Source organism: Formica exsecta, unplaced genomic scaffold (genome assembly GCF_003651465.1).
Source record: "Formica exsecta isolate Colony F162 unplaced genomic scaffold, ASM365146v1 scaffold72, whole genome shotgun sequence".
Lineage (NCBI taxonomy): Eukaryota > Metazoa > Arthropoda > Insecta > Hymenoptera > Formicidae > Formica > Formica exsecta.
The window spans coordinates 2,196,665-2,210,237 of NW_021853485.1; the positions used below are offsets into that span (position 1 = coordinate 2,196,665).

At 34.5% G+C, this 13,573-nt stretch overlaps 1 protein-coding gene across 2 annotated transcripts in view; it reads right to left on the reverse strand.

The window, feature by feature from the left end:
* The window catches only part of LOC115243439 (monocarboxylate transporter 4-like), a 63,354-nt gene that overhangs the window by 9,769 nt on the left and 40,012 nt on the right, over positions 1–13,573 (reverse strand). For both annotated transcript variants that reach the window (XM_029820449.1, XM_029820450.1), the window contains exon 6: positions 536–704. In XM_029820449.1, coding sequence (XP_029676309.1) covers positions 536–704 — 169 coding nt within the window. The remainder of the gene's footprint in view (positions 1–535; positions 705–13,573) is intronic.

Genomic DNA, 13,573 nt, shown 5'->3' on the forward strand with positions numbered 1-13,573 from the left:
ATTTCTCATTCACGGCTAATATGTCGACTCAAATCTTTGCTGTGTAATAATATAGGTTTTGTAGAATACAATATCCCTTTCTTTTCACACAAACTGGCGATAGAATTCATGAACTCCGAAAAAATTTTAAACATGAGAAAAGTTACGCTATTACTCGTTTTCGCTGTAAAAATAGCTTCGACGATACACGAGAATTTCGCTGTTATATTTTATATTTCGACGAAAAATCTGCGTAAAAATATAGGTTTTGTGCAAAATACATCATTCTTTTTTTTTCAAACTAATAATAGAATTCGTGACCGAAAAATTAAAAAAAGAATGTAATCATTCGTTTTTATCGTAACAATAGATTTTAACGAAATACACATATACACACGCGCGAATTGTACTTATATATTATATTTATCTTTCGCGTATGTATATAAAATTAAGGATAAGAAAATCGACATTCTCTCTCGTATCTCTATCTATCGATAATTCTCAAGCATATCTCAAGCACTCAATAACTGAATATCGTTCGCACGCCGTTACGCACCTAAGGAGCACTTGATGCATCTGGACGGCGAACGAGGTGAAGAGGGATGCCAGAGCCAGCACCAGGCCACCGATCACCGCCGTAAGTCTTGTATTGCCACGACGACACGCGCCGACGACCAGGGGTGCGGAACCGCGAGAAACCGCGGCGCTCAACGCCCCCGCCCACACTGAAACGTTTATCCGATAGTCACTTTGGACAATCATTAGAGCGCGACAAGGATCGAGGGAAAGCGCGAGAGGGGATGGGGGCGAGGGGGTGGAGGGGTGTTCGCGGTTCCCCAATTATACGCAGCTTCCGCAAAAGCGACGGCCGTTTTATTCGGCTCTCTCTCATCCCCATCATATCTCTCCCTCTCTCCCCCCCCTCTCTCTCTCTCTCTCTTTCTCTTGCTCTGGACCAACAATGCTGGACCAGCGCAGTGGCGAGCTCGTTTGCTGATTGATTCACGTCGTATTCGCTAACGAGAAATCCGTTCCTCTCTTGAATTTCGACGAAGCTCCGATGGCTCACTCTCTCTCTCTCTCTCTCTCTCTCTCTCTCTCTCTTTCTTTCTCTCAGAAATGAAATGAGAATAATTTTTCACGTGTTTTTTTTTTTCATTTCCGCCAATATTCGCATTTGTTTTTATTATACTCGAAACCACGTTGTATGCGAAACTCGAATTCGTTTAATATTAAGGAAAACTTCAAAGATGCGAATATTTTCGGAAAATGTTTTTTTTTTTCGTGCGGTTTAAAAAACCGTAAAATTTTTTCAAGAAAGATTTCTTTCATCTTCCGAGAAGATGAAAGTTTTGCTTCTCCTTGCAAATATCAGTTGATTGTCAGGAAAAATTTCTCGCGATGAAAAGATCGTTCCCCGGGATATATCTTTAAACTTTAAACAATTGGATAACTATATAACGCGACCTGCAACAATTGTTATTTAACTCTGATCATTTGTATCTTGTTATCGTGCAACAACGTGAATCACGAGAAGAGCGCACAAAGTTTCTCCTCTTTCTCCACGCTCTCTGGAGTACCATGTTTTCGACGAAGTCATCGCTGCACGGATTTATCGCGCGACTCTTCGTAATTACTCCCAAAGGAATGCTCAGATTTCGCAATTACGATGGAAATCTTCGTAACATGAGCCATGATGATTTTCTTTGATGAACATTAAATTGCTGTTTGTACGGATATAGCGATGATGTGCGATAATAGCCCGGATTCCTTGTTTTAGAAAAAGAGCGGACAGTAATAATAATTAATTTTCTATTTGTGAAAATAATATAAATGCAATTAAAAAAAAAAAAAAAAAAAAAAAAAAAAAAAAAAAAAATTAACTGCGTATATTAACATATTCGCGTACATTTGCATATCTACACATTTAAAAAGATAAGGAAATATAGCGAGGAAAGAGAGCAAGGCAATTCGTAAGCTTCCTGAGATCGTAACTCGGAAACACACGCACAGATTTATGTAATAATTTTACACCCTGTCGCAGCTGTGCGTGTAAAAATTTTGACATCTGAGGAAGATGTGCAACGCGCGTTGCAGGCACGAGAAGACATTGCATCGCGAAATGTGAATGTCGACCGATTTAATGGCAACGTGTCAAAGCGCACTATAGTTGATCTATCTTGTCTCTCTTTCTCTCTCTCTCTCTAGTAATGCTAAAATTGGACGGGACTACGTCAATCGTATCGACGTACGTCTCTTGTAATCCCGTAAAAGCATCACTTTTTACCCTTTTACTTGGCGGAACGCCTCTCTCTTTCTTTATAAATACACCGTGCCAACTTCGCAAATCATATAACAGGGCTCGCAAACGTCTCGCATAATCGTATCTTCGATCTCGAACGAGGTAGATATGAATAATCGAATATGAAATGCATTTATACGGTGCGGAAGTTAAGCCTTTGTCTGTTCGCTCGATTCTGTCAACTTATCTGTCTGTCCGTCTACTCGTCCATTTGCCTATCGATCTAGAAATTTTGAGTGTTTGGCAAATGTTTTGAGACGGACGTGAATAGTTCCAACGAGAAATTTCGGAAAAATGTACAGAAAAATATAATCCATCAAAGAATTGGTTTAATTTGTAAATTTGTTATTTACAAAAAATTAAGGTGACATTTATAAATAATGATATTTTAAATAGTAAATAAAATTAATATAGCAACTGAAATAATTAAAAAGACAATACTTTAATTATTAACAATAATAATTTAAATTAAAAAATAATAATTTAAATTAATTATTAAACAATATTAGAATATTTTTTAATGTAAGCGAAAAAGTTTTGCCATCGCGTTTACTAAAAAAGCTGTAATTTGTTTAGCAATTAGCACGATTAAACAGCAATTAATAATAAGATTAAATTATTATTAAATATATATATATATTAAAATAAAAATATTTATGGAGACTAAATAAGAAACAAATTTATTTGGGTTGCTCATTTACAACTTTCAAACTTAATCCAAATGTTTCAATTACAATGTAAAGTGGCTGACTAATTAAGCATAAAATTGAATTCTTGGCGAGAAAAAGGTCAGTATAATTAATTGAGAAACAAGATCCTGTCAGTTGTGCTTACACCTCTTTCGACATTACGCGAGAGTCTTCGATGTGTATTTTCGATTTAACTGACTTGAACGTCAAACTAAATTTTTGTTTGCATAACAATCGAAATCTAGAAATAATATTCTACATTATTTTTGCACATATAATTTTATGCATATTATGTATATCAATTCGTTAGATTTTATTTTAAAAGCCCGGTTAAGATTTTTATGAGAAATTGTTACAGTCGAAAGTTGCGAGAAAAAAAAAACAAGTTGTTGCAACTAAATACGTTCTCAGAGAGATTCTATACATTTGCAAATGAGCGCGTCAACTTTACTGAAGATGTAAATGTATTCCTTGGCTGTATACTATATGTATATAGGAAAGGACTAGGAAAACGATGCAACAGAAAATATCACCCAAGGCGCGATATTACGTTCAAAACGAAAGAGCCAGGCAAACGTTACGTCACTACGTTCAGAAAGCCGTGTTACGAAAATTGCTACTTGCCACGCGGTGGATTCACACGTATAATTATATACATAACAAGGGGAGCACGCGATGTACGTTGCTTGGCTTGATGTTTTGTTTACGAATTTTTTTTCCGTGTTTCTTGTGAGAATCGCATGTACATTTCCGCATAAATCTAGGAACATTAACGTTCTGCATAACACGTATCAAATAGCGAGACAAAATATATGCATATACGCGATGTCTCGGAAAGAACAGATTTTTTCCTTTGTGCAGATAGACTTGTAATATTTTTCATTAGCGTCATTAAACGATTAATTTATATTATATTGATTTATTTACTTACATTTATCATATATTTCTGGATTTAATAGGAAACATTCCAAGAGTAAGAGACATCGATTTTCCTCTTATATTTTCACACCGCGTGAAATTTATGCAATTTAGCCTTTAATCTTTGAGCTGAGCTTGTAATCTCGGTATTAAAGATAAAACTGATAGATGGAGAAACGGAACGATGGATCCAAAATGAATATGCATCGTCCAGCTTCTCTGCGACTTAAAAAAAACCCTCGGAGGAACCTGGATATTGGTGCTCCGAAGCTTCAACAGGTAGCGACTTCGGCGACGTCCTTGTGCGAATAATTTATGAGTCTGGATGCTTTTAGCGCTATTTGTACAAGCGCAACCAAGTGGCGCGATGAACCCCCGCATCAGAATTTTACGGGTTGAATTCGCGATGCGTTTTCGAACTCATTGTCAGATTAAATTTATTCACGAGATACCCGATCTGTTTTTTTTTTTTTTTTTTTTACATTTTCAGATATATACGATTGTTAATTTTATCTTCGTGTATAAGCGGTATATATCATAATTTCCAAAACTTTAACTAACTAAAAAGATATATGATACTATTGTATTATACTACAAATAACACTAGAGTATAATATTTCCAATATTCCTACTTTTTTTTTAAAGGAGAAACATCTCTCTTTCTTTTTCAAAACATTTCTATTGTACAAGTACAAGTATCTGAAAAACAACATACGAGAATTTATATTTTCTATTACATCACCGTGATGATGTACGAGAACGCGACGCTAGACGAGGCGGAATAATTTTTCAAAGTATGACGAAAACACGCCGATGACATTACACTTTAAATACATTCTTGACGGATAAAAGACCCATTCATGGCGGTCTTAACATATAGTAGCGACAAAGAACTCGGGTGGACGATGGAGTACAAAGCCTTTGTTCATGCTTGTCTCTCGATGCTCGTCCGTCATTACGCATTTCCCTTGTAACACTCAATGACATCTCTCTTTCTCTCTCTCTTTCTCTTCCTCTCTTCTTGCGAGAGCGCGCCCGTCTTGTACATCCTCCACGTCGCTTTCATCCCCGAAGAATATTTTAGCGATGCTGTAGCTATCACGAGCATAAGTTCCGCGATGTATTTTGACGTCGATAAAAGGCTGGTCTAACGCTACATCATTTCTCGAATTACTCGACTGCCAGCGGCGATTGTTGCTATCTCAATGAGCAATCACCGTTATCTCTATGTAAGTAACTGTCGGCACAATCCAGGAGGCAAAAAAAATATTTAGAAAGTTATTACCCGTAGAAGCTTTTCTTTTCTTGTCTACGTCAAAGAGTTTAGAATTTCTTTCTTCTAATCTGTTAGAGATTAAAAAAAAACAAAGCTTATATTATAAAATTATTTTAGTTTCTTACGTTTTAATTAGAGTGCTTTTATTAGAGTTATAAATCAGTAAGATGTCGAAAATTGCGGCAAACAATCTTGAATTTCCATTAAAAAAAAAATTTACTCGAGAAATTGCTCAATAAAAATTACTGCTGATTCAGAATTACATCTACGTATATACGTTACAATCATTTAACGGGGGCTGATAAAAAATTGCTGCATTAAGAGTTTCACTACAAGTCGTGTTAGTACTTTTGTACTTCTCGGTAATGTCGTAAAGACATTGCTACAGTCGCTTTTTATCAAGTTTACGTTGCTTTTATGGCAAACTTCCTGTCCATATTTCAATTGTCCTCGCAAATCAATTTGAGTGTTCTCTACCAGAAAGGAAATATTAGAAAAGAAACTTTCAAACAAAGAAACCTCTAGCGACATGCCCCGAATCATATACATATTTGAAATACGAGTATATATATGATCAGAAGTGCTAGAACAACCATGATGTAGAAATCGACGTTAGTTTTTTTTTTATGAAGATTTGATTTGACACATTTTCTCGAAACTATTTAACTTGCAACGATATATATATCTCTCTTAATAATTAATTCTCTTAAATTAAAATCTTTATAAGAATAAAGAATTTGAATTTTACAGAAAGTTATTGAAAATATATCTTAATACAAAAGTATCAATAAACTTTTAATTACGATATAAGTTCTTTGTTTAACTTTCACTTCATTGGCTTTCTGTTACCCTATCCAATTTGCATTTTAATTCAAAATAATGCAATTATAAATTCAATCATGTCCCAATGGCTTAAGTATTAATTTGATAAGATATGTATTATAATCAATTGACGGTGTAATCCTTTATACAATAGTATAATAAAGAATTTTAAGTAATTAGATAAAGATATTTATTTTTTAATGAAATATGAAATAAATATAATTTTATTTCATGTATAATTATGATATCGTGTATAGTTCATCACGATAGTGATAGATACAACAAAGAATACAAAAGTATAACCAGATAAAAAATAATTATTTTATGCATTATAAATGAATGGGCGCGTCTGATTTACGGTAAATGAAAGATGAGGATATTTTTATTAAAGAAAACAGCGTGATAAATTTCACGCCCGCGGTTCCGTAAAATAAGAAGTATGACGCCCGCATCGATCATGCCACCCCCGCATACACGTAATGCTACTTAAGGCTAGTTCAGTTAATCAAATCGGAAGCTGCAGCGTTAAACTTTGAACGTAAATACAATTGCGGTACATTATGTGACGTACATTTTCTCTCGTGGATCTAAAATATATCCGTCCAGTTGCCGACGCATAATCATTTACGAAAGTTCTGAGAGAAAAAATCTATTTCTCTCGTTTAAACTTCATCGTATATTTCTCCATGACGTAATAAAAATATAATTGAAAAGTAAAGCTAAGTCAAATTAACTACTTGATTTATTAACATTTAATTTTGCCTCTGAAAATGCAATAAAAGGTAACTTAATTTAAAAGTAGGAGTTAAATTAAAAACAAAGCAGCGTACGATTTACAATTAAAGTCGTAATACATGCGTGTGTAAAAGTTAGATTAAAACACAATCAATAATTGAAAATTCAAATAATGGGAAAAACAAATGTAGAGGAGTTTACTGTGTAAATTAAAAACCTATGATATTTTCACGATAAGTCAAGAAAAATTGAAATTGATTTATCGAGGAAAATGAACACTCGTAGTATAATAATTTTGAAATTTTTAGTCCGAAAATATATACAGTGTGGTAACAAATGCTGTAAGAGTAAAAGAAAAAGGAGCAAGAAAAGTGGAAGAGTGGTTACCCAGTTTACTAACATAAGCGGCTTTTCAGTAGTCGATATTTATTTTCAATATATCGGTAATAACAATCTTGTAGCACCTAAAGATATACATCAGAATTTATTGTCGAATAAAAGGAGTTTTAAATCAAATCATTCAATAAATGTAAAACAAAATGCCTCCCTATAATCCATCAGTTTTTAATCTTTTATGAATATGTCAACAGTTAAAAAATGATTTTTATTTCATTATCAAAGTAATCAATATTTTTGTATTATAAATATTTAAAACTAAATTAATTGTGGAAAATTAACTTTTAACGATATTCATTATCGGTGGATTTTTTTATATCTATCAACAAGCTGCATTTAATCATCGAAAATTAAAAAATCGCGGTTTCAAAAATTGAAGTTTCGAAAAATTCAATTAAAACATCATGTGAAATAACTTTTCTAATTAATTTTAATTTAAAAACATGACCCAAATCGATTAATTCCCCGATATAATCTCAGCCAATCATTATTTGCAAATTTTCGCGTAGGCAGGGTGAGTAGCTGTCATGCTCAGAAGTCTCTTCTCCCTAGACCAGCATTAAGCAGCAATATGAAGCTCTATCATGATAATTCGGCATGAACTGAAGATATTGACAGCGCATGCACGTCGCTCATATTTCGCCTTATGGCGGGCATTATGGTTTGACGCTAATTACTGAAGTATTGTCAATACTTTGGTCGACAGTGCATTAATGATCCGAGATATTCTTTACGACAAGCATCGTTGTCGTGCTCTCCGATTCCAGCCATCAATTTGGAAGGACAAGGACAAAAAAAAACTGTATAACTTTTACAAAACTGGGTCTATCTCCTAAGGTAGGGACATATCCCAGGAGCAGGACGGCTTTTCCTCTCTACGTGCATCAACGCGACGCGATGCATCGCAATATATCACGCAAGAGGAAGAAATCCCCGAAGCTTTGGCCGTCTTTTCCAGCTTATATACCGACCCCGTTGCGTCCCAATCGGGAGGACGTCGAGAAGAACAGATCTCGACATCGGGAAAGCAACACGTCGCAAACTCTCATTCTCTCTCTCTCGTCGTTTAGTCGAACGCATACGTTTTTTCTCGACGCGGATATCCCGTACCTATTACCTCCTCCCCTCGGGGGATCGCTCGTCTGTATCGATCTCGACAACTAAGGGCGATTCTGTTCTAACGAAAACAATCGTAAAGTGGAAACAAGCTACCACCGCGCATTTTCATCGTATTTCTCGATATAATTGAAGATATGTATGTGGAAACATTTCTCTAAGAAATAAAACTTTCGTTGTATATTTTCCTTATTTATAAATTATTTGCACATATAAAGTGTCTTAGAATAATAATAATACTTTTTTTTTTTCATCCGCGGATTATTAAACCAAATGAGTGCTTGTCAACACACATACTATTACGATTTTAAGTTCCGTACCGTTATTTTAAGCATTGAAATGTTTGCCTAGGGTTTTTTATTAATATCTTTCCAATTATAGATTTTATTGCTGTCTGCAAGTTGTGTGTTGTGCAAAAAATTAGAAAGATCCTCTTCCTCATCATTCCTGAACAATGTGTATTTGACAAAATCATAAACTAAGGATAGCTTTATTAAATCATCGCGGCGCAACGAGAGCTTGAATTATTCACATTTATCACGAAACATCGCATTAACAACCTTGATGTTAAAGTGATAAAGTGCGTTATTAGGTTGCATAATAAATTATATTCTCTATGTCACGATAAAATTGTCATGTGATCAAAATAAGATGAAATTTTCGATAGAGTAAACAGAATGGCAAATTTAAGCTTATATAAACGAGATATATGTATAAAAGGAATTTTTAATTCTTTACGGAATGTTATACAAGATTTATAAAGCTATCATCTTCCATTTTAGAGAGAAGACTTATTTAATATATGCATATGTATAAAATATAATTTCTTCATTATTCGCACGATAAATATATATATTTATTGTTATGACATACAGGATAAATTCATTATTATGCAGAAAATAAAATTAAAAAAAAAAAGTTTTTATATTTCAAAAAAGTAAATTTATGCAGGATTAAATTAAAATTGCGCTTTTTCTGACTCGTTCATCTGTTACGCGTTTATTGCGATGATAATGAAGTAACTTCTGCTGATAATCCGAAAATTTTTGTCTATTCCCATTCTCTCGCTTCCATCTTCGTATCTTTCTCTCCATCTCTCTCTTTTTATTCTCTCTATCTCATTCCGATGCTCTCTCTAACTTGGCAACGATGTTGTTGGCGCAACTCGCTTCCAAACAGGAGATGAGCAATTTTCCACTCCTGAACGCGATGCTGTATCGCGCTTGATCGGAGGAAGCTTGACATTGTCGTCTCAGAGAGTAAGTAAATCGACACAAAGTCCGATATCGTGACTGCAGCGTAATCTCAAACTGGCGTGATGTGTGATAACTGTACAGCGTGGAAGATACGAAACTTTGAACGATCCTCTGAATATCTCAAACTATTCATGTCAAATCTATCATATCGCAGTCAAAAATTTTAATACTTCCTACGTCGTTCTTATATATTTCCTATAAAGTAAAATCTACATACTTAAAAACAGATATATTTATGATGTTATTTAATCTTTTTCCATTTTGAATATTTGCAAAAATTATCGTACTAGAGATATGATGACTCGTTCCCTTTACACAGTACATAATTAAAAATTAGAATATTAAGTAATTAAAAATTTAACACATAAAATATACAGAAAAGTATTATACAAGCAGCTAATCAAACTAGCTATGCTTTCTATTTTAATGAAAAACAGTAAAAATCAACATATATTTATTTGTCAAGTACGCAATAAAGCCTGGTTCTTTTACGTGCACCTTGCTTTAGTTGCTAGTAGTAAAGAGAAGGAGAAAAGAGAGAGAAAAGTGTGTTGGAGAGAGCAGAAAACATAGATGAAAAGAACAATAACGTTATTTTTGCGATAATGCGATTAGTAAGAGAGAAGTAACTTTATATGACAGATCTATAAAATAGACGTTATATAATCTGCCTTTCTCGTAAATTTCTTCTACTGGATTTTAAATTTCCAACAAGCTTAAAAAATAAAGAAAAAAAGAGAATTATTATTGAAATCATATTCTAATAAGAGATAAAAGAGACATTGTCGTCTCAGAGAGTAAGTAAATCGACACAAAGTCCGATATCGTGACTGCAGCGCTAATCTCAAACTGGCGTGATGTGCGATAACGGTACAGCGTGGAAGATACGAAACTTTGAACGATCCTCTGAATATCTCAAACTATTCATGTCAAATCTATCATATCGCAGTCAAAAATTTTAATACTTCCTACGTCGTTCTTATATATTTCCTATAAAGTAAAATCTACATACTTAAAAACAGATATATTTATGATGTTATTTAATCTTTTTCCATTTTGAATATTTGCAAAAATTATCGTACTAGAGATATGATGACTCGTTCCCTTTACACAGTACATAATTAAAAATTAGAATATTAAGTAATTAAAAATTTAACACATAAAATATACAGAAAAGTATTATACAAGCAGCTAATCAAACTAGCTATGCTTTCTATTTTAATGAAAAACAGTAAAAATCAACATATATTTATTTGTCAAGTACGCAATAAAGCCTGGTTCTTTTACGTGCACCTTGCTTTAGTTGCTAGTAGTAAAGAGAAGGAGAAAAGAGAGAGAAAAGTGTGTTGGAGAGAGCAGAAAACATAGATGAAAAGAACAATAACGTTATTTTCGCGATAATGCGATTAGTAAGAGAGAAGTAACTTTATATGACAGATCTATAAAATAGACGTTATATAATCTGCCTTTCTCGTAAATTTCTTCTACTGGATTTTAAATTTCCAACAAGCTTAAAAAATAAAGAAAAAAAGAGAATTATTATTGAAATCATATTCTAATAAGAGATAAAAGATGAAGCTCTTGATAAACTGATTGACGGGCCACTTCATCAATTTTCTTAACATCCTTTCGTTTGATTTACAATTTAACAATCATCAATAAACGTCGACAAGCTCAATCTTGAGAGGCCATTAAAGACTTAACGGACGTTATCTACTTGAAGGAAGATCGGTGAAACCAAGATCTTACTACGCTCGTAATATCCCTTTTCCACGCCGGCTTACATAGATACAGTGCAAAGTCCATAATCCGAATTAATTAATGCAAGGATGTGTTCGGATTATCGAGACTTTCGGCATTTCCCGGATTCTAAGTAATCAACGTATGCATAAGAAATGTTCATTAAAGGGTAATAATTCGTGAGAAAACAAATTCGTGCAATGTCGAAGGAATTGTTTACTAGTCTCTCCTCGCTATTGTTCAATTTCGTCATAGAATTGTTTCATTAAACAGAACGATTCTGCAATTCGGACGAGTTCCTCTCGTTATCATATTTTCATCGTAATGCGATGTCCGTGAAAAATTGATCGAACTTTACGTTACATCCGTGCTTCTGTCAGATACAAGTTTCCGGCGATAAATATACCTAAATCCAGCATCGGATATTTTCCAGGCGACTCCCTTCGACTCTTGTCTTATTTAGTCGGATCCACTCGAAAGGAAACGCTTTTAGCGGGGCCGATCCGTCGAATGGCCTACTGTTTTATGTAAGTAACTGGAACGGGAAAGGAGACAAAATCTCACACACATACACACACATATACACAGACGATCCGACGACCGGCGCGTGCCACGGCACGTTAATCGTACTTTGGCGAAAAGCTCGAGGGACATGGGACTCGCGGACAGCGGCCTGTATCCGGCGCAAGTTGAAATATACCACCGAGGATGTCTCCGGACGTACATAAGCTGGAGATTTCCTTTGCGGGAAGCGCGCGAGGTCGATCGACAAATAACACGCCACGGTCGTATCGTACAAACATATACGGGAACGGATACGTTCGATCGTATATGCTCGAAGCTAGGTTTAGTTAGGACTCTCTGTGTCTCTGAAAACATCGTCCGAAGGAGCTCCAAAAGGAGCGATCAATATCCATTGTCATTATATACCCCGGCGACGTTATTGAACGTGGACAAATATCGAGGAATTTTCAATACGCAGAGAGGGGGAGCGGGGGAGGTAGGGGAAGGAATATTTAATAAAACGACGTGTGATGTGAGGAAGAAAGGGAAGTGAGGTGTTAAAATATTTTTCATGTCGTCGGGCCATGTATCGGTTTATTGATGAGGCTTAAGCGGATTTCCCGAAACGACGTGTCACCCCGAATACCGAACATGGGATCCGGAAGATATTGACGATGGAATTCTTCATCACCGAACTTTACTCTCGCTTATATTGCATTTCGCATCGTATAAAAGATTTTCCCGTTCCTCAAAAAATATGAAAGAATGAAATCCGGAATCGCGGGTTCTCCGATTCTCTGGGAACGGGGCGATCTTGTTCTCGCGATAGGAAACTTTTGCCTCTTGATGTCACCGAAATTGAGTGCTAAGTTTGACAAGTTTCGTTCCGCGATTTCTTCTTATATATAGCGTCACATATAGTTCGATTCTTGCGCGCATTGTGTGGAAATGTAAGCGATCGACGCGACTTCAGAGATAAGTAAAATTTAAGTCTTTTTGCCAAACGTATTTTCTCTTTCGATATTTCCTCCTTTTCGAAGATGCTCTTCAATGAAAACGTTATACGTAGCTCTCTTTAGCGGAAAGTCTCAAACTTTCACTTTCTCGAGAAATGTGATAAAAATAATGAGATATAATCACGGATATCTATTTGTTCACAGAAGGAATATTCAATATCTCTTTCTACATATATCACGAGCATTCCATGTTAATAGCATTTTATTATTAGCGCAAGATAAAGTGCATCTAATAACCGTACAATGTATCTATTTTTATATCAAAGATGTGACGATACTTGAAAAAGGGTTAATTTAAATAGGGATATTGTGTGTGCTATTACGTCAATTTTCTTGATTGATTATTCTATACTTTACGTTTTACGTAATGACCTTTATTTGCTATTTTTATATTCCATACACTTTATCTTGTCTATATATTTTACCTTATTATTATAATCTTACAAGTATATGTATATGTATGCAAAGTCTGTAAAAAATTAATCATAACTAAATTAATAAAATACACGTGTATTTTACATTCATCTTTAATCATAGCAATTGAATGTCTTTTCTTTAAAAGAGATAATATTATTTCTATAATCAATAACTAAGACAAAGCTAACTTTGCGTAAACAATTAATAATACAACTGCGCGTTGTACATAGCACTTTCTTTCTTTATTTATATACTTCATATAATTTATTCGCTTTAGAGCATAGACAGCCCCCTTTATTTTCAGCTTAAAAAGCAGGAAGAGGAAGCTCATCTCTCCAAGTACACTTTCGATCGATATATAAAACTCTTCATTTTAATCACTTTAAGGTCGGGAAAATGTCATGTCA